General features: G+C 44.2%; 1 protein-coding gene across 1 annotated transcript in view; it reads right to left on the bottom strand.

Moving 5' to 3' along the window:
• Positions 1-21,003, bottom strand: part of LOC126228346 (aminopeptidase N-like) — a 254,917-nt gene that overhangs the window by 53,771 nt on the left and 180,143 nt on the right. The window contains exons 8-9 of the mRNA XM_049942295.1: positions 20,550-20,631; positions 2,793-2,943 (exon numbers count right to left, since the gene is read on the bottom strand). Of these exons, the coding sequence (XP_049798252.1) occupies positions 2,793-2,943; positions 20,550-20,631 (233 nt within the window). The remainder of the gene's footprint in view (positions 1-2,792; positions 2,944-20,549; positions 20,632-21,003) is intronic.

Below are 21,003 nucleotides of genomic sequence, written 5' to 3'. Positions count from 1 at the left end.
TAGAGGTACAGAAATAATGTCAAAAAGCTTTAAATGCGAATTGCTATAAACTGACTTTTTGAGCTGTAATGTACCTTTTATCAGGAACCATAAAAGGTAACATCCTGAAATTTGGGATAGTTCTTAAGAATTACTTACTGAATAATCCTGTGCAGTGCTTTTCCGTTATCTTTTTCCTGAGAAAAGTTCTGCTTTAAGGGGGGTAGGACGTCAAATGGGGCGACTTCGAGCAAGAGAGCCACTGCAGGACATTTTAATTTCTACTGTCTATACTTTAACAAATAAATTCATAAAACTTTGTCAGCATGACCAGGAAGGATTGAGGACTAACATTCATGGCATTGGTAGTTCAAAAACTTAGCAAAATACCTTTTTTTACATGTGAAATTTCATCTTTTTTTTCAATTACTACTGGCTGCATTTGTTGCTATAGGTACACTTTTCTTCCTAAGTGAGAGAGATTCTTCGATGAATTTTGCACAGCATACGAACAGTACTTACAGGTGAATGAAACTCTAGAATTTTCCAAATCTATTAAAAAACTGTGGTAAAAATTGAGATAATTAACTATAAAATTTGAGTTTTTTCTAAACATGAAATTTAAAATGTAACAGTTCATTCAGTTTTTCATAAATTAAATACATTCTAGAGTTTCATACACCTATAACTATGGTTTGTATGCTGTACAAAATTCATGGAAGAATCTCTCTTACTTAGGAAGAAAAGTGTACCTACAGCAACAAATGCAGCCAGTAGTTAAGTGAAAAATGATGAAATTTCACATGTAAAAAATGTATTTTTTACGTTTTTGAGCTGTCACTGCTAAGAGTATGAATCCTGAATCCTTCCTCGTCATGCTGTCAAAGTTTTATGAATTTATTTGTAAAAGTATAGACAGTGGAAATTGAAATGTCCTGTGGTGCCTCTCCTGCTCCAAGTCGGCCCGTTTGACGTCCTACCCCCCTTAAAATTTGAGAAAAATAAAACAGTCCCGAGCCAAACAAAACTGAAAAGTTAATTTCAAAGCAACTATGATCTTAAAAAAATCTGTTCCACAGTTTTATTAGCCTCTTATGCAGCTTTAAACTGTGAAATTTCAGTTTTATTGCTGGATTAGTTTACGAGAAAAGGTACATTATAGAAACAATAAATAAAAATTCATATCCTTATAAAATGTATGTTGATGCGCAATTTCAAACAAAAATTTCACAAAATATCAAGCATTATGTTGTTCATAACAGTCTCAAGTTTTACTAGTTCGGCTGTAATACACTGAAGCGCCAAAGAAACTGCTGTAGGCACGCGTATTCAAATAGAGATATGTAAACAGATACAATACGGCGCTGCGGTCGGCAACGCCTATATAAAACAAGAAGCGACTGGCGCAGTTGTCAGATCGGTTACTGCTGCTACAATGTCAGTTTGTCAACATTTAAGTGAGTTTGAACGTGGCGCTATAGTCGGCGCACGAGCGATGGGACACAGCATCTCTGAGGTACTGATGAAGTGGGAATTTCCCCGTACGACCATTTCACGAGTGTACCGTGAATATCAAGATTCCGGTAAAACATCAAATCTCCGACGTCGCTGTGGCCGGAAAAAGATCCCAGAAGAACAGGACCAACTACGACTGAAGAGATTAGTTTGAGGTGATTGCAGCAATTTCCAGAAGGATTGCATTTCTGATTTTAATGCTGGGGTACGAACAAGTGTGCCGGCCGGAGTGGCCGTGCGGTTCTGGGCGCTTCAGTCTGGAACCGCGCGACCGCTACGGTCGCAGGTTCGAATCCTGCCTCGGGCATGGATGTCTGTCATGTCCTTAGGTTAGTTAGGTTTAAGTAGTTCTAAGTTCTAGGGGACTGATGACCACAGCAGTTAAGTCCCATAGTGCTCAGAGCCATTTGAACCAATATGAACAAGTGTGAACGTGCGAACCATTCGACGAAAATTCATCGATGTGGGTTTGCGGAGCCTAAGGCCCACTCGTGTACCCTTGATGACTGCACGACACAAAGCTTTACGCCTCGCCAGGGCCCGCCGATACCGACATTAGAATTTCGATGATGGAAACATGTTGCCTGGTCGGACGAGTCTCGTTTCAAATTGTATCGAGCGCACGGTATGGAGACAACCTTGCGAATCCGTGAACACTGCATGTCAGCAGGGGAATGTTGAAGCTGGTGGAGGCTCTGCAATGGTATGGGGCGTGTGCAGTTGGAGTAATACGGGACCCCTGACACGTCTAGATACGACTCTGAACAGGTGACACATACGTAAGTATCCTGTCTGATCACCTGCATCCATTCGTGCCTATTGTACATTATGACATTTCAGCAGGACAATGCAGCACCCCACACGTCCAGAAAATGCTACAGAGTGCCTCCAGGAACACTATTCTGAATTTAAACACATCCGCTGGCCACGAAACACCCAAGACACGAACATCGATGAGCATATCTGGGATGCCTTGCAACGTGGTGTTCACAAGAGATCCCCGCAGGATTCGTGGCGTCAGTTCCCTCTAGCACTACTCCAGGCATTAGTTGAGTCCATGCCACGTAATGCTACGGCACTTGTGCGTGCCCTCGTGGGCCCTACACGGTATAAGCAGGTGTAGCAGTTTCTTCGGCTCTTCAGTGTATTTTTGGAGATATATATGTTTAAGTACAAGAATACATTTTTCCCCACGTCTGTCCTTAAGACGGATCTAGAGGGAGTGTCGTGATTTCTGGAGGCTGTGGTGGAGGGGTAGGGCGGCGTAGTGGCCGTAGAGGAGTGGGGAGGGGAGGTACCTGCTTCAGCTGCACCTGGCTGCCGTCCTTGGTGACGTTGATGACGGGGTAGCCGGCGGTGGAGGTCCAGAAGGCCATGCGTTCCTGCAGCTGCGGCTCGCCCGGCGCCAGCGCCTCGAACAGGTCCGCCGGCCGCGCGCTGCTGTAGTTGCTGCAACGGGACGCCGTAAGCTGCGCCGCCAGCTCCCGACGCTCGAGGCTTTGCTGTGCGCAGTGCTGCGTGCTAAATCTACGTCTACATCTACGTCTCCCCGAGCCACCGAACGGTGTGTGGCGGAGGATACCCTGTGCCACAACTAGTCCTTTCCCTTCCTGTTCCGATCTGGGCAAGTACATGCCTAGTAAGTGGATTGACGACGGAAGGACCTCACCGTGGTTTAATAACGAAATACGGAAACTGCGGAGTAGGCAAAGACTGTCGGATTCTCGGTTCGAAAGACGACGTGCAAGTGACGAGAGGCAAATGTTGGTAGAGATTCTTGCGTCTGTGGAAAGCTCGACGGGTGAGGCATACGGCAGCAACCACCGCCGTAATTCGACTACAGATCCGGCGGGGTACCCCAAAAAATTCTGGTCCCGTGTAAAATCGCTAATCGGCGCTAAGGCTTCTATCCAGTCAACTCTTCACCAGTCTGGTTTGGCAGCAGACGATAGCAAAAGGAAGGCCCGAGTTTTAAATTCCACGTTTAAGAAATCGTTCGATCGCGAGAATCTTACAGACGTACCTCTCATTCGACCATCGCAGAGAGTCCCGTACGGACGACAAAGTAATAAACGTCGATGTCGTAGAAAAACAACTGAAGGAGTTGGAAAGCAAACAAAACGCCAGGACCAGATGGAATCCAAATTCGGTTTTACAAAGATTACCCTACGTAAAGGAAACAAAAGTAAAATTCGGAGTAGGTATTAAAATCCATGGAGAAGAAATAAAAACTTTGCGGTTTTGCCGATGACATTGTAATTCTGTCAGAGACAGCAAAGGACTTGGAAGAGCAGTTGAACGGAATGGACAGTGTCTTGAAAGGAGGGTATAAGATGAACATCAACAAAAGCAAAACGAGGATCATGGAATGTAGTCGATTTAAGTCGGGTGATGCTGAGGGAATTAGATTAGGAAATGAGACACTTAAAGTAGTAAAGGAGTTTTGCTATTTGGGGAGCAAAATAACTGATGATGGTCGAAGTAGAGAGGATATAAAATGTAGACTGGCAATGGCAAGGAAAGCGTTTCTGAAGAAGAGAAATTTGTTAACATCGAGTATAGATTTAAGTGTCAGGAAGTCGTTTCTGAAAGTATTTGTATGTAGTGTAGCCATGTATGGAAGTGAAACATGAACGATAAATAGTTTGGACAAGAAGAGAATAGAAGCTTTCGAAATGTGGTGCTACAGAAGAATGCTGAAGATTAGATGGGTAGATCACATAACTAATGAGGAGGTATTGAATAGAATTGGGGAGAAGAGGAGTTTGTGGCACAACTTGACGAGAAAAAGGAATCGGTTGGTAGGACATGTTCTGAGGCATCAAGGGATCACAAATTTAGCATTTGAGGGCAGCGTGGAGGGTAAAACTCGTAGAGAGAGATCAAGAGATGAATACACTAAGCAGATTCAGAAGGATGTAGGTTGCAGTAGGTACTGGGAGATGAAGAAACTTCCACAGGATAGGGTAGCATGGAGAGCTGCATCAAACCAGTCTCAGGACTGAAGACTACAACAACAACAACCCTACGTCGTTGGCCCCTTACTTAGTTTGCATTTATTGCGAATCTCACGACCAGCGTAAAGTTCCGAGCGCAGGTTACTCCTGCATACAATAAGGCTAAAAGATCGGATCCGCAAAATTACAGCCCAACATCCTTAACATCGGTTTGTTGCAAATTCTAGAACATGTTTTGAGTTCGAGTACAGTAAATTTCCTAGAGACGGACAAGCCGTGTCCACAAATCAGAAAGAACGCAACTCGGTCTTTCCTCACACGATGGCTGCCAACTGCGGCTGATTTCCGGCCGCCCACTGCGGACTGGTAGCGGCAGTGCGAGGCCCCCAGCCGCAGCTCCAGTTCCCGGTCCCCGTGGTGCAACCCTGCAACTCGCATCTGTTTGAACCTGCTTACTGCAGCAAAGTCTTGGAATTCCGTTCACTGTTTGTGGTGGTACTATGGGTACGGGGTTTCGTTGCGTTGGCTAAAGATCCTTTATCAATTATCGCAACACTATATTGACAAATTCCTTTCGTTGCTTTCGGTACGTAGCCTTGAGTCTTATCAATACTGAATCATTTTTTAAATATTAGCTGCGTTATGGCGCTCGAGTATATGATTATTAACACATAATTTTAATTTTCTGGTTGTAATATAAAACTGTGATACCACAAAACCCAATTTAGTTTTTTTTCTGTATATCTGAATTGCGCGTCACTAACCTACAAAAATGTAAATTATAGATCAGTTTTTTACAAACATTAACTACCAATTTCTGAAGCGTATAAAATTAATACGACATCTTTAGTGAAAACATATATTATAAGTCAATTCAAGCTGAAGTTATCTTGTGTCATGTGTGAAGTTTTGTTTTATGACCAAATGTAAAATTTATTAATTACAAGTAAACAAATCAATGTATCTGGTGAGAAACCGGAACAAATTAATATATAAGAAAATCACAAGTCAGCAGTTACAATTGCAGTATATACAAATCGAGATTAATTCAGGACTATAATGGAAGTAAAAAATCAGATACCTACACTGAAGTTCTGCGGAGACAAGTCATACAAAGCACAAGTACAGATGCATTGTGTTTGTTGTTCTCAAATATTTCTTATTTGGTATAAGAAGCAATTAGTGATGCATTTTTAACGCCTAGTTGAGGACAGTAGTTAAGCTCACAAGAGATAGTGTCTCGTTTCGTAATTCCCTCAATATCATCTCACGTAATTTTACTACTTACATGACCGTTGTTTTAGTTTTGTTGACGTTCATTCAATAATCTCTTGCAAGTTGACTATCCAATCCATTTAACTGATCTTTAAAGTGTTACAGTTCCATCGGCAGATCTTACATCTTTTATTTCCTCTCCTTGAAATTTAATTCCCTTTTCAAATTTCAGAGTGTTTTTCTCTATGTCTGTCTGTGTAACATAAGAACCAGTCTGTAACGCCATCTCATTCACCTCTTCCGAACTGCAGCCTCTTCTATATCTGCGTATACATGCGGACTCCGCAAGCGCCCGCGTCGCTCTTGGCGGGACGTGCCCTGTGTCACTACTAGTCATTTCCTTTTCTGTTCTACACGGAAAATCAACGAGAAAAAGAAGACTCCTTTTATGCTTCTGAACGAGCACTACTCTCTCTCATCTTATCTTCACGGTCCTTACACACAGTCAGTCTCAAATACCGGTTCTCTAAATTTTCTCAGTAGTGATTCGCGAAAAGAATGTTGCCTCTCTTCATCGGTGCCCATTTGAGTTCTCAAAGCATCTCCGTAGCACTTGTGTCTTGTTCGAACCTGCTGCTAACAAATCTAGCAGCCCGCCTCTGAACTGTTGCGGCGCCTTTCTTTACTCCGACCTGGTGTGGATCCCAAACATTCTGACAGTACTCAACACTGTCCTACATGCAGCCTCGCTTACAGATGAACCACTCTTTCCTAAAATCCTCCCAATCAACCGAACTCTGCCATCCGCCTTCCAACTACAAACCTTAAATGCTCATTCCGTTTCGTACTGTTTTGCGATATTACTCCCTTGACCGTGTCAAGCAGAACACTGCTAATGCCGCACTCGAACGTTACAAGTTTGTTTTTGCTACTCATCTGCATTAACTTGGATTTTGCTACATTTCGAGCTACCTGCTATTTATCACACCAACTATAAATCTTTTATCCTCTTATAATGGCTCAGCGGCTACACCAGAGCATCATCAGCAGACGTCCGCAGACTGCCGCCCACCCTGTCCCACGTGAAGAGCAACAGCAGTCGCATCACACTTCAAAAATGCTTCAAATGGCTCTGAGCACTATGGGAATTAACTTCTGAGGTCATCAGTCCCCTAGAACTTAGAACTACTTAAACCTAACTAACCTAAGGACATCACACACATCCGTGCCCGAGGCAGGATTCGAACCTGCGACCGTAGCGGTCGCGCGGTTCCAGGCTGTAGCGCCTAGACCCGTTCGGCCACTCTGGCCGGCCATCACGCTTCCTTGGCGCACTTCCGACGACACCCTTGTCTCTGATGAACACTCGCTGCCGAGGACAGTGTACTGGGTTCTGTTACTCGAGAAGTCTTCGAGCCACTCATATTCCGGTGTACTATGTCAGATGCTTTACAGAAATCTAGGAATACGGAATCCGCCTGTTGCCCTTCGTACATAGTTCGTAGGATCTCGTGTGAGAAGAGGACAAGCTGAGTTTCATCGGGAGACGTTTTCTAAACCATGCTGATATGTGGACAGAAGCTTTGCCCTCTCATGAAACTTTAATACGTGGGGTTGGAACTTTAATAGTGGCTACTATTTATTTACAGTTAGTACAAAAAAGATACGTCTCTCATAGTTTTATTGACCTTCAAAGTAGTCACCATCATTGTGCAAAAGCCGCTGCCAGAGATGTGGAAATCGTAGGACACTCTTAGCAGTGCCAGTTCTGTTCACAGTTCGAGCGGCGCGGTCTATTGTCCGACGAATTTGTAGTAGTTCTGAAGCGAATGCCGTGAAGTGTTTCCTTCACTTGAGAAATCGAGTTGAACTCACGAGGGCTTAAGTCAGGGAAGTGCAGTAGGTGGTATAACACTTAGCAGCCCCATCAGTCACAGCTTGCACTGTACGTGCTTGAGCATTGTCCTGAAAAAGTACGGTCAGGTCCAGCAGCATGTGTCATCACCTCTGTCTCTATGCTGCTCACTTTTGGAACACAAGCTACAATCACACATTACTATTAGAGGCATGTACGCTTTTGGCAGTTACCACTGTGCTACACGGCTGCCGTTAGCGAGCAATTGAAGCCGCGAGAGACAGAGCGGCTTCTCCTCTGTCCAGCAGACCACGTACCATGGTTTACATACAATAACTCCGTCTTTCGTCAACTTTCCCTTAACCAGCGTTTGCAGGCGAAATCTTGATATTAGGATCTCTTCCATTCGAGTTGGGCATCGAGCTATTGTAGAGATGAAGAATAAATTTGTGGGAATCAAGCCGTAACCAAACTTTGTCTGGTGCAAATATTTCAGCTTGCTCTCGTCAAGTTTTCTGACTGGTCCGATGCGGCCCGCCGAGAATTCTTCTCCTGTGCCAACATCTTCGTCTCATAGTAACACTTGCAACCTACGAACTCTATTATTTGTTGGTCACATTCCTATCTATGTCTTCCCTTACAGGTTTTACTCTTCACAGCGCTCTCTAGTACCATGCAGCTAAAAAAATGGAAATGAGAGTATGGCATCGTTGGCTGGGAGGCCCCATTCGGGGAAGTTCGGCCACCAAGTGCAAGTCTTATTTCAGTCGACGCCACATTGGGCGACTTGCGCGCCGATGATGAGGATGAAGTGATACTGGGGACATTGGGGACACTGGGGACACCTAGCCCCCGAGCGGGGAAGATCTCCAACCCGGCTGGGAATCGAACCTGGGTCCGCTTGCATGGGAGGCGAGCACGTTACCACCCAGCTAAGCAGGTGGACACCATGTAGGTATTCCCTGATGTCTTAACAGAGGTCCAGTCGTCCCATTCTGTCTTCTCGTCTTTGTTGTTCACACATTTCTTTCTTCGTAGATTATGTGGAGGACTTCCTCATTCCTTACATTATTATCAGTCCACCTAATATGAAACATTCTTCTGTAGCTCCTCATCTCAAATGCTTTCATTCTTTTCTGTTCCGGTTTTCCCACAGTTCGCAGTTCACTACAATAGAATGCTGTGTTCAAAACGTACATTCTCAGAAATTTCATCATGAATTTATCACAGATGGGTGACACGATTAGACTTATCTTGGTCAGTAATACGCTCTTTAGCTGTACTTGTCCGCATTGTAAATTCTCCTTGTTTCGTCCGTCATGTTTTATTTTGCTTTCAAGTTAGCAGAATTCTTTAACTTGGTCTACTTCTACAGTATTTACTCTAAGTTTATTGCTAATCTCACTTCTCCTACTCTCTTTCTCCGATGTGCCCTCAATTCACATCTCTACTCATTAGACTGTTCCTGCCACTCAGCATGTCCTGAGTAGTTCTTGATCACTTTCAATGAGGATAGCGATACCACCAGCAAATCTTACCATTGATTTCCTATCCCCTGAGTTTTAATTCTACCCTAGGACATTTTACAGCGGAAATGTAAGCAGCAGACAAAGTTCATGTACGGTTGAATTTCTGCAGTTTTATGGCTGAAGTAATACGTCATGAGAATATGAACATTCCCAGAGCGGGCGCTCACACACACACACACACACACACACACACACACACACACAGTAACTCTGAAGCGATTCCTCGATTTTGTTCCACAATCCATTCCTTTTACTATCAGGTGAAATATGATCAGCTGTGTTGGGCAGCAGATGTCATGTATGAGAGCTGACATTTGTCGTGTAGTGACATAATGATGGTGATGTTACATTAGAAATTATAATTATCGAACAGTACCTCATTGTCTGAAGGAGGCAAACAATTGGTACTGAATGTTATTCCGTAGATTTTCCCAGCGCCTTTCATGTTTATGCTCTCCATGGATATGCTGCAGGATATGGCCATCTTCACTACATGAAATTTCAACGATCCATCTGCCCGCCATCTTCAGGTGCGATCACTGAGTACACAATCTCGCCTGAACTGAACAAACACCAGAAACGGCGGCTCCTTTATAAGCCATGTATAGGCGACTGCAGTATTGGGACAAAGTATGGTTCTATGCCAAAGTACCGTTATCCAAGATGGTGGCGATGTCGTCATCCAAGATGGCGGCTGTGATGTCATCCAAGATGGCAGCTTTTGGCGGGAAGTTTGAATTTTGGCGGTAAGATAGGTCAATTGGGCTACCTCCACTAAACTAACCACCCTCCCCCAGAAAAATGGCACAAAGTGCAAATTGCAACAGGATAATGCATCACATCACAGTTATCTCTACTAATCTAAGAAAATCGCAGGAATATAGGTCACTTGGGCTGCCTCCACTAATCTAAGTCTTCTGACTGCCACATCTTCCTAGGAAGTGGCGCCAAGATTGAATTTTGTCAGTAAAGAAAGGTCACTTGTGGTTTCTCTACGAACCTAAGAAAATCGCGGGAAGATAGGTCACTTGGGCTACCTCTACTAACCTAAGTCACCTGATCACCACCTCTTCCTAGGGATTGGTGGGAAAAGGACTAAGCCTGCACTGGGCTGATGGAGAGAGGAAGGGGTGTACTTTATTTATTTTGGAACAATTTATTTAGGGATGGAGTATATTTATCACAGTGACACAGAACACATGCTCCAGACATGCCACACAGCATACAGATCTGCAAACCACTCCTAAATAACTCATGTATGATGCTCTACAAATGCATCTGCTAATTGTAAACTGTCAAAATTAGATTAGATTAGTACTTGTTCCATAGGTCATGAATACGACACTTTGTAATGATGTGGAACACGTCAGGTTAATAAAAGATGTCTACACAAGATATTACATTACACAAAATATTATACGACACTTAATATTTTAATTTTTATTTACTTTTTTTTGTGGGCGTTCGGAAAATACCCACTTACTATACCCAAAAATTCACTGCTATTACTTTTGAATTCGTTTGGATTGTTACTAACAAGTTTCATAAGTGAATATATATCTACTGTGAGTATCTCTATCTCTTTAAATAAGTGTCTGTTGGATGATCTTGGATGAGCACCAGCAATTATTCTGATTTCACGCTTTTGTGCAATGAACACTCTTTTACTCAATGATGAGTTACCCCAGAATATGATGCCATACGAAAGCAGAGAATGAAAATAGGTGTGGTAAGCTAATATACTGAGATGTATATCGCCAAAATTTGCAATGACCCTAACAGCATAAGCAGCTGAACTCAAACGTTTCAGCAGATCTTCAGTGTGTTTTTTCCAATGCAACCTCTCATCAATGCAAACACTTAGAAATTTTGAATATTCTACCTTAGCTAGCGATATCTGATCGAAGTCTATATTTATTAATGGTGTCATTCCATTTACTATGTAGAACTGTACATACTGTGTTTTGTCAAAGTTTAATGAGAGCCCATTTGCAGAGAATCACTTAATGATTTACTGAAAAACATTGTTTACAATTTCACCAGTTAATTCTCGTCCGTTGGGTGTGATATCTATACTTGTATCATCAGCAAAAAGTACCAGGTGAATATAGATTGCCAAGTCATTAATATATATTAAGAACAGCAGTGGACCCAAGACCGAACCTTTCAGCACCCCATTCTCAATTGTTTCCCACTTTGATAAATCAGCAGTTTTTTGCAAATGACGCATTGCACAGACTACAGACATGCAAACCACTCGTAAATAGTGCAATACATTTACGCCCAGAGACCCACACAACTGGTAAATCGTCAAAATAATAATCCATCTAAAAGACTCGGCAAACGTGCTTGCTCATCATCAACTGTCGTAACTGTGCACCAGTCTTTATTTAAACAATTAGAGACAGCAACACCATTCAGTGTGTTCGCCAGGAGGTCTTCACTCCAACTGACCTAGTACACAGTACTGCCACTAGAGGGTGCTGTCATCCCTCCTGTTGGTGGTCTGGAGGGGGAAAATGGCGCAAAAATAACTCAGCCTGCGCTGGGCTGCTGGATACAGTAAGGAAGGAGTGTACTTTATTTATTTTGGAACAGTTTCTTTAGGGATGAAGTATATTTATCACACTGATACAAAACACATAAATGGAGTCACGCCTCAGACCTGTAAAATACTCCTAAATAACGCTCTGAAGACACACAAATAGCTCCTAAATTACCAAAATAATTTCAGTACAGACATGCAGACTCCTCCTAAATAATGCAGTACACAGATGTTCAGACATGAAACCAACTTGTAAATTGCCCAAACAATGCATAGTTCAGCCTGCTCACGAAATAATGCAGTGGATAAGTAATCAACATATGCAGACACCGTCTGCCACCACCTGTCCAGTAGACCACACATGAGGCCACCTGTAGCCCTGCAAAGTGACACAGCTGTCAGCTGTCAAACCACCCACGAATGCCTGCATGCATGAGGCAGCGACATCCCTTTCATACTTGATACCTGAGAAATTCCTCTAAAAATATGTGTTCACCTAGGCACCAATGCTGATGCTACCGGGCAGGAGTGCAGACGCTCCAGGGATGTGCTGTGAGCTGCTGCCAGACACAGGTGAAAGTTGACATACAGTCAGTGTTATACTGATCTCACAGAACTTCAAGGCATGCTAACGCAGATCCCATATGCGAGACACCTCAGGGCAGCACGTGTCTTTACCATTGGTTACAGAGTAGCACACGGTGCATTGTTCCTAGTGCGACATGAGAGAAGCGTCTAACCGTGCTTAACAGCAAATAGTGCAAAATAACATCGAAGGCACTCTTCGCAGAGGTCCTAACGTGATACCAGAGTCCATCACGTGTTACCCTTCCTGCTTTCAACACACACAAGCGTTCCCACTGCAATGTAGAGGCTACTACATCCTAGCACTAAGGATGTGAATGAGTCGAGCATTATGATTGGATCTTATCTAATTTTCTCGCTGAATTACTGATGCCTTCGGTATCGGAGCACAATCCACCTTTTCTTTCTTTCTGCAAACAGGGATTTCAGTAGTAAATTATTTTGCACAGACCTCTCAATTGCATTGGCAGTTAAAGCTGCAAAGTTGTCTACAGATCATCAAATACATACGAGACTCACAAGAATATTGGAAGCCAGCAAAATATTTACCAGTGTAACTACAATTAAATATTGTGATTGCTGCTACAGTCTGACACCAATCGATGTACAGATAATGTCTCCTCTTGATGGCTGTGCTTCTGGAATCAGTCTCAGTATCTATATCACACATAATTTTCCGTGCAAAACATCCCCTTCATACCCTTGTGATTATTGATGTGCTGAATCTATACATTCCTTTCGATAGGACACAGTCATCCTCTCTAGTCATGCCACAACATAAACCACAGTAATTTTATAATGCTGTATATACACATTGTACACAACATAAGCTACAGTAACTTAATAATGCAATATACACACATTTTACTCAAACACTGCAGTTTTCTTTTATATCTGTACAGCACCCGAAAAAATTATAGTATGCTTACACTTACACTGGCTATATGTCATGAGGCTCGTCAGTCCTAGGGTAACACCATCAGCCTTTTCTTTTCTTTCTACAGACGTGACATTCAGTGGCAATAATCTATTTTACATTGATTACCATATTGCATCAACAACTAAACCTTGTAAAGTACCATACGTATAATCAAATACGGAAAGACTCTTACTCAATTACACTGCTCTCCCATTGAGGACAGGAGCTCGAATATTAGAGCGTGAAACCGATCTCCAACCGAGCAATATATCTCCGCATACCGTGTCGATGTAGTAAACATACAATTCATATCCTCCACGGATCGATGTCACTCTCAGAACAGTTATGCAGAGACTGGCTCGTTTCCCCCCTCCTCCTCGGTAAAAAACGGTACTGTTTCTGGTCTTGATCTGCCTGCTTATTTGCGTTTCTACACCCATCTCCAGACTCTGGGATTACAAGAACACATGTAATTTAGCACGGTTCACACACAGCAGTATCCTACCGATCGCTCACCCAATGTAATTCCGAAGATATAAACTGGGATTTATTTCTATATAAACCCGGAACTTATAGCTGGATGGAGCATGCTCTAGACCACTGAGTAACTAGAAATAAACAGACGAAAATGATATTTCCACCCACGAATACCAATCTCAGTGATATAACAGAATTGAAACCATCCCTATAATTTACAAGGTCAACTAAGGTGCTTCTCATGTCTATAAAACCGAAAAAAGTGTCTTCCACTTGCTAGATATACCCCACAATCGATCTTCTCTCAACTAAATTATGGCGCAAAATGTGTAGAAGCAATCAACCGAACAATTTACGTGGGAGGGAATAATGGTCCAGCGCAAACGCACCTCCATAGTCATTCTCAAATTTAAGCACAACACAGGGATCACGTACATGACTGCAATACGAAGAATCAGTCGAAAGCGGATGCAGAGCCGTCATCTATTCCGTCATTGTGACAGAAGAGTTTAAAGTCGTCAATCACTTTCGGACATAAGTTTGAAAACACTTCACAATGCAGCTAGTTTCCTTATGTTGTAACTGTCTTTTATTTAAAAGCATCCAGTGTGTGGCGTCTTACGGTAGCCATCGTAAAAACACGATTTACACTGTGCGATGTCTAGTTTTCTGCGAGAAGCTGTGGATCAGAACTTCTTAATGTCAGTTTAGAGCATGGCACAGGACTCGAAATCGTGGCAGAAAAAGAAAATGTTTTGCAGTGTACAAAACCATCTTAGAAAACAATGTTTCAAACAATGGCACAGGAACACAGGGAGCATCTCTTGTGACTTACAGTACAGTCTGTGGGATGCGGTCATCATCCTACAGTACAGGTGATCAAACTTTAAAATGGAGTCTGCAGTGCCACACCGGCAGCAGTAGCAGCAGCGGTTTGACGGGACTGGCTTCACTGTTAGGAATGCTATTCTGGAGTATTGCGAAATCCCTTTCTCCGCTCTGGACCGCACTGCGGCAATGCATCATTGCGCCAGCATCGGTGCCTTGGTGACTTCTAAATTAGATGAAGTTGGTGGAGCTTTTATAGTTCGATAGTTCGTAATGTTTCTCTATGGGGGGGGGGGGGGGGGTAAAGAATAACGATTACAGCATGTTGGGCTGATTGATGTGAATGGACACGGATGTGTAGTACTGGTAAGTACACTCCTGGAAATTGAAATCAGAACACCGTGAATTCATTGTCCCAGGAAGGGGAAACTTTATTGACACATTCCTGGGGTCAGATACATCACATGATCACACTGACAGAACCACAGGCACATAGACACAGGCAACAGAGCATGCACATTGTCGGCACTAGTACAGTGTATATCCACCTTTCGCAGCAATGCAGGCTGCTATTCTCCCATGGAGACGATCGTAGAGATGCTGGATGTAGTCCTGTGGAACGGCTTACCATGCCATTTCCACCTGGGGCCTCAGTTGGACCAGCGTTCGTGCTGGACGTGCAGACCGCGTGAGACGACACTTCATCCAGTCCCAAACATGCTCAATGGGGGACAGATCCGGAGATCTTGCTGGCCACGGTAGTTGACCTACACCTTCTAGAGCACGTTGGGTGGCACGGGATACATGCGGACGTGCATTGTCCTGTTGGAACAGCAAGTTCCCTTGCCGGTCTAGGAATGGTAGAACGATGGGTTCGATGACGGTTTGGATGTACCGTGCACTATTCAGTGTCCTCTCGACGATCACCAGTGGTGTACGGCCAGTGTAAGAGATCGCTCCCCACACCATGATGCCGGGTGTTGGCCCTGTGTGCCTCGGTCGTATGCAGTCCTGATTGTGGCGCTCACCTGCACGGCGCCAAACACGCATACGACCATCATTGGCACCAAGGCAGAAGCGACTCTCATCACTGAAGACGACACGTCTCCATTCGTCCCTCCATTCACGCCTGTCGCGACACCACTGGAGGCGGGCTGCACGATGTTGGGGCGTGAGCGGAAGACGGCCTAACGGTGTCCGGGACCGTAGCCCAGCTTCATGGAGACGGTTGCGAATGGTCCTCGCCGATACCCCAGGAGCAACAGTGTCCCTAATTTGCTGGGAAGTGGCGGTGCGGTCCCCTACGGCACTGCGTAGGATCCTACGGTCTTGGCGTGCATCCGTGTGTCGCTGCGGTCCGGTCCCAGGTCGACGGGCATGTGCACCTTCCGCCGACCACTGGCGACAACATCGATGTACTGTGGAGACCTCACGCCCCACGTGTTGAGCAATTCGGCGGTACGTCCACCCGGCCTCCCGCATGCCCACTATACGCCCTCGCTCAAAGTCCGTCAACTGCACATACGGTTCACGTCCACGCTGTCGCGGCATGCTACCAGTGTTAAAGACTGCGATGGAGCTCCGTATGCCACGGCAAACTGGCTGACACTGACGGCGGCGGTGCACAAATGCTGCGCAGCTAGCGCCATTCGACGGCCAACACCGCGGTTCCTGGTGTGTCCGCTGTGCCGTGCGTGTGATCATTGCTTGTACAGCCCTCTCGCAGTGTCCGGAGCAAGTATGGTGGGTCTGACACACCGGTGTCAATGTGTTCTGTTTTCCATTTCCAGGAGTGTAGTTTTGGGACACACCACAAAGCGCGCATTTCTGCATAATGGTCAAAACACGGTCCTGTCGCACTAACTCAGGTCGTTCAGTTTCTACACAGGTTGCAGAAGGTGGTGGATATAGTTTTCTCCGACTTCTGCTCAGTTCCGCCTTAAAATGGAACGATTAAATACGCTAAGCTGTAGGAATAGAATCAGTTGCAAGATGCGTAGAGGGTGACTAAAACCACGTTCAAATTTTACTGTAGCAGCTAGGTTCAGGAAAGGCAACTCATTTCGAGACATGAGAGTGGCAAAAATATTATTCACTTGTGACTGTGATCCAAAGCAAGTATCTGCTTGAATGGAAACACCTGTTTCCAAATCCCAACGATCATTTGTAGTGGATAGCGTAACACTCCAGTTCTGAGAAGCTAGTGTCCATTTTCGTACGACCTCAATTAGCACACCATCTACTACTGTTTGTGATCCTTCTGAATCAACCATCACCTACGGCTCAGTGGGTATATCACCAAACCTCTGACAAGGGATCGAAACAGAATGCGCTACAAATACTGTAGAAAATTCTAGCTGGGTGGCGTGAGGGAGTCACAAATACCGCTTACATATCACGTTCCTTAGCCGAATCACTTTCAAAATGCAGCGATTTTATCACGAGCTTGCGCCGTCGGCGACGCGTTGGTATGACACAATATACTCCTGCGATCGCCGTCACGGTATTTGTCTGGGCAAAAAACAAACCTTATTCAGAGGTAATGTCATACCTCGATTTGTAAAGTGGGTATAGCTTTTAACATTGACACTTGTATGCATATGTAGAACCAAGACTGCTTGTGACAGTAACATACAGTAGTTGTTAGGATCGGATTTTATAACATTAGGTGGTTTGCGAGACAATCACCATATCATTATTTGTCTGGAAAACCCACGTGATTTGTAGGTAATGCCATACGTGGATTTATAAAGCAAGTTTAGCTTTTAAGATCGATACTTGTGTGCACCTGTATAACCAAGATCGCTTGTGACAGTAACATACAGTAGCTGTTGTGATCGGTTTTTTAACATATGAGACGATTATGGCTCTCTTTCTAAGACACAGTGGTATCACTCACAAGAAAAACTTATGAAACATGTCCATCCATCGCTGATTTTCTCTCAGTATTATTTTGTATCATAGGTAATCAGTTATTGACGAAGTATTATACTTAGTAGTAGTGGGTGCATGATAGGTTCGCCTTGAGCATCTAGCTTATAAAGTATGTGTTCTGATATAAGCAAAAAAATGACTATGTCGATTCATAAGGAAGCTATGGATTTCTAGTACTGTGATAGCAAAGGGATGAGTATCTCAGTTCATAAGAATGGTACTGATATTTCTATTTCCAGTTCCATAGCCATCAACAGGGTGTATTTCGGATACTTCGCTCATTATCGAATGTCATTCAACTGAGACCATGACTGTAACATTTAGTTGTAAGTACAGGCATGAAATATATATGTGACCGATTTCTTAGGACGATTGATTCTACCTGTGCCGGTGACCTGTGCGGGGGTGATTCACGTTTCCCTTTAACAGTAGGAGCTGTCAGAATGGCGAGGCCTGTTGGAATGTAGGAATGTAGATGAATTAAGGGGTTGTCCTCTAGACTACGATATAGCGAACTAATACTTAGTATGTGTTGGATAGTTTTCGTGTTCGCATGGAAATTTGAGAATGAATATGGAGGTGAGTTTGTGCTGGATCATTATTTCCTCCCACGTAAATTGTTCGGTTGGCTGCTTGTGCACATTTTGCGCCTTCATTTAGTTGAGAGAAGATCGATTGTGGGGTGTATATAGCATGTGGAAGACACTTTTTCCGGTTTTATAGACACAAGAAACAACTTAGTTGACCATGTAGATTATAGGGACGGTTTCGAATCTGTTATATCACTGAGACCGGTATTCGCCGGTGGAAATATCATTTTTCGTCTGTTTATTTCTAGTTAATCAGTGGTCTAGATCACGCTCCATCTAGCTAAAGTTTCAGGCTTGTATAGAAATAATTCCCAGTCTATATCTTCGAATTGGCATTGGGTGAGCGATCGGTAGGATACTGCTGTGTGCGAACTATGCAAAATTAGATATGTTCTTGTAATCCCAGAGTCTGGAGATGGGTGTAGAAACGTGAGCAATCAGGCAGGACTGGCACGGAATAGTAACACACTTGTACTGAGGGAGGGCGAGAGGAGCCAGTCCTTGCTCAATAGTTCTGAGGGTGAGTTCGATCTATTGACGGCTTTCTGATGTAAAAGGGATGATTTTGTATTGTGGAGGACACGAATTGTATGTTTACTACATCGACACGGTATGTGGTGATATATTGCTCGGTTCAAGATCGGTTTCACACTCTAATATTCAAGATCCTGTCCTCAGTGCGAGAGCAGTGTAACTGAGTAAGAGTCTTTCCGCATTTGACAATACGTATGCTACTTTGCGAGGTTTGGTTGTCAGTGCAATATGGTGATCAGTGTAAAATATTTTGTTGTTGTTGAATGTCACGTCTGTAGAAAGAAAAAAAAGGTGACGGTGCTTCCCTAGGACAGACATATAGCTGCTGTGGGTGTAGGTACACCATAATTTTTTCGGGTGCTGTGCAGATAGAAAAGAAAACTGTAGTGCTTGTGTAAAATGTGTATATATTGCATTATAAAGTTGCTGTGGCTTATGTAGTGTAAAATTTGTATATATTACATTGTAAAATTACTGTGGCATGACTAGAGAGGATGACTGTGTGTCCTATCGAGAGGGATGTATAGATTCAGCACATGAATAACCGCAAGGGTACGAAGGAGATGTTTTGCACGGAAAATTATGTGCGCTATAGATACTGAGATTGATTCCAGAAGCACAGCCGTCAAGAGGAGACATTATCTGTACATCGATTGGTGTCAGACTGTAGCAGCAATCACAATATTTAATTGTAGTTACACTGGTAAATATTTTGCTGGCTTCCAATATTCTTGTGAGTCTCGTATGTATTTGATGATCTGTAGACAACTTTGCAGCTTTAACTGTCAATGCAATTGAGAGGTCTGTGCAAAATAATTTACCACTGAAATCCCTGTTTGCAGAAAGAAAGAAAAGGTGGATTGTGCTCCGATACCGAAGGCATCAGTAATTCAGCGAGAAAATTAGATAAGATCCAATCATAATGCTCGACTCATTCACATCCCTAGTGCTAGGATGTAGGAGCCTCTACATTGCAGTGGGAACGCTTGTGTGTGTTGAAAGCAGGAAGGGTAACACGTGATGGACTCTGGTATCACGTTAGGACCTCTGCGAACCATTCGATGTTATTTTGCACTATTTGCTGTTAAGCATGGTTAGACGCTTCTCTCATGTCGCACTAGGAACAATGCACCGTGTGCTACTCTGTAACCAACGGTAAAGACACGTGCTGCCCTGAGGTGTCTCGCATACGGCAGCTGCACGAGTGCGCATTAGAGATCTGTGACGTCAGTATAACAGTGACTGTAGATCTGGAAACAGAGGCAACCCTCAGCCGCATCCGGCGGCGGCGCACGGCTGTGACGGCGCGGGCACGCCCGCAGTGTGTGCGCTTCCGGCCGGTCGCATCGGCAACGGTGCCTAGGCGAGCACGTATTCTGAGAGCAGTTTCTCAGGTGTCGAGTACGAAAGGGACTTAGCCACCTCATTCGTGCGGGCATTGCCGTGCGGTGCGACAGCCTACGTCTGTGTCACTTTGCGGGGTTGCAGGTAGCCTCCTGTGTGGTCTACTGGACAGGGGGTGGTAGACGGTGTCTGCGTATGTCGATTATGGATCTGCTGCATTATTTTGTGAGCAGGTCTGTAGGCTGCACTACGTTTTATTTGTGCAGTTTTCGAGTTGATTTCGTGTCTGCACATCTGTGTACTGCATTATTTGGGACAAGTCTGCACGTCTGTACTGAAATTATTTCGGTAACTTAGGAGCTGTTAGCGTGTCTTCAGAGCGTTATTCAGGAGTAGTTTACAAGTCTGTGGCATGACCCCGAGCACGTGTCTTGTATCAGTGTGATAAATATACTCCATCGCTAAATAAATTGTTCCAAAATAAATAAAGTATACACCTTCCCTACTCTATCCAGCAGCCCACCTGAAGATAGCGGCCAGATGCATCGCCGAAATATCGTCTAGTGAAGACGATCGTATCCGGCAGCATACCCCTGAAGAGCATAAACATAAATAGGAACTGCACTTTCATAAAGCTGCTATCCCACGACCACTACAGTTAAATGTTATTTTGACGGTACTAATCCACTGGATAGCAGTCAAGTATGCGCAGAGTTTTAAATATCTGTATAGCTGACACTTACTGAGAAATAAGATACTCGTTGAGTCTTTCGTAGAACACGTCCTCACCGAGCCAATTGCTGAACATGCGCAAGATGGAGCCTCCTGAAAAATATGAAATGAAAGTTAGTTATAATTGTCTCCTGTAACGCATTTGCGACGGTTCGCTACGATGTGGAAGATCTCGATAGCTTCACACACAACATTCTGAATCTGTACATCTGCGCTGCAAGAGGCGAGTATTGGGACGGCTCGAGTGAAGTTGGTTGTGTGAGAGGAGGCACTCGCCCCTCGCCGGTTTCCCTCGGAAGGCCTGCATGGGCAGTGGTCGCCGGCAGTAGCGGCGCCAGTTGTGGCCGGCAGTGCGCAGCTGTGGGCTGTGGGGCCTGCTCTGCCCTCCCCCGCTCACCACCTTTCCTCGTCATCCACCGTACCGCGACCGCAGGTGCCGTGCACCCGTCGAGTTGGCCTCCACTC

Source organism: Schistocerca nitens, unplaced genomic scaffold, assembly GCF_023898315.1.
Source record: "Schistocerca nitens isolate TAMUIC-IGC-003100 unplaced genomic scaffold, iqSchNite1.1 HiC_scaffold_363, whole genome shotgun sequence".
Taxonomy (NCBI): domain Eukaryota; kingdom Metazoa; phylum Arthropoda; class Insecta; order Orthoptera; family Acrididae; genus Schistocerca; species Schistocerca nitens.
This window is presented reverse-complemented; position numbering and strand designations above follow the sequence as displayed.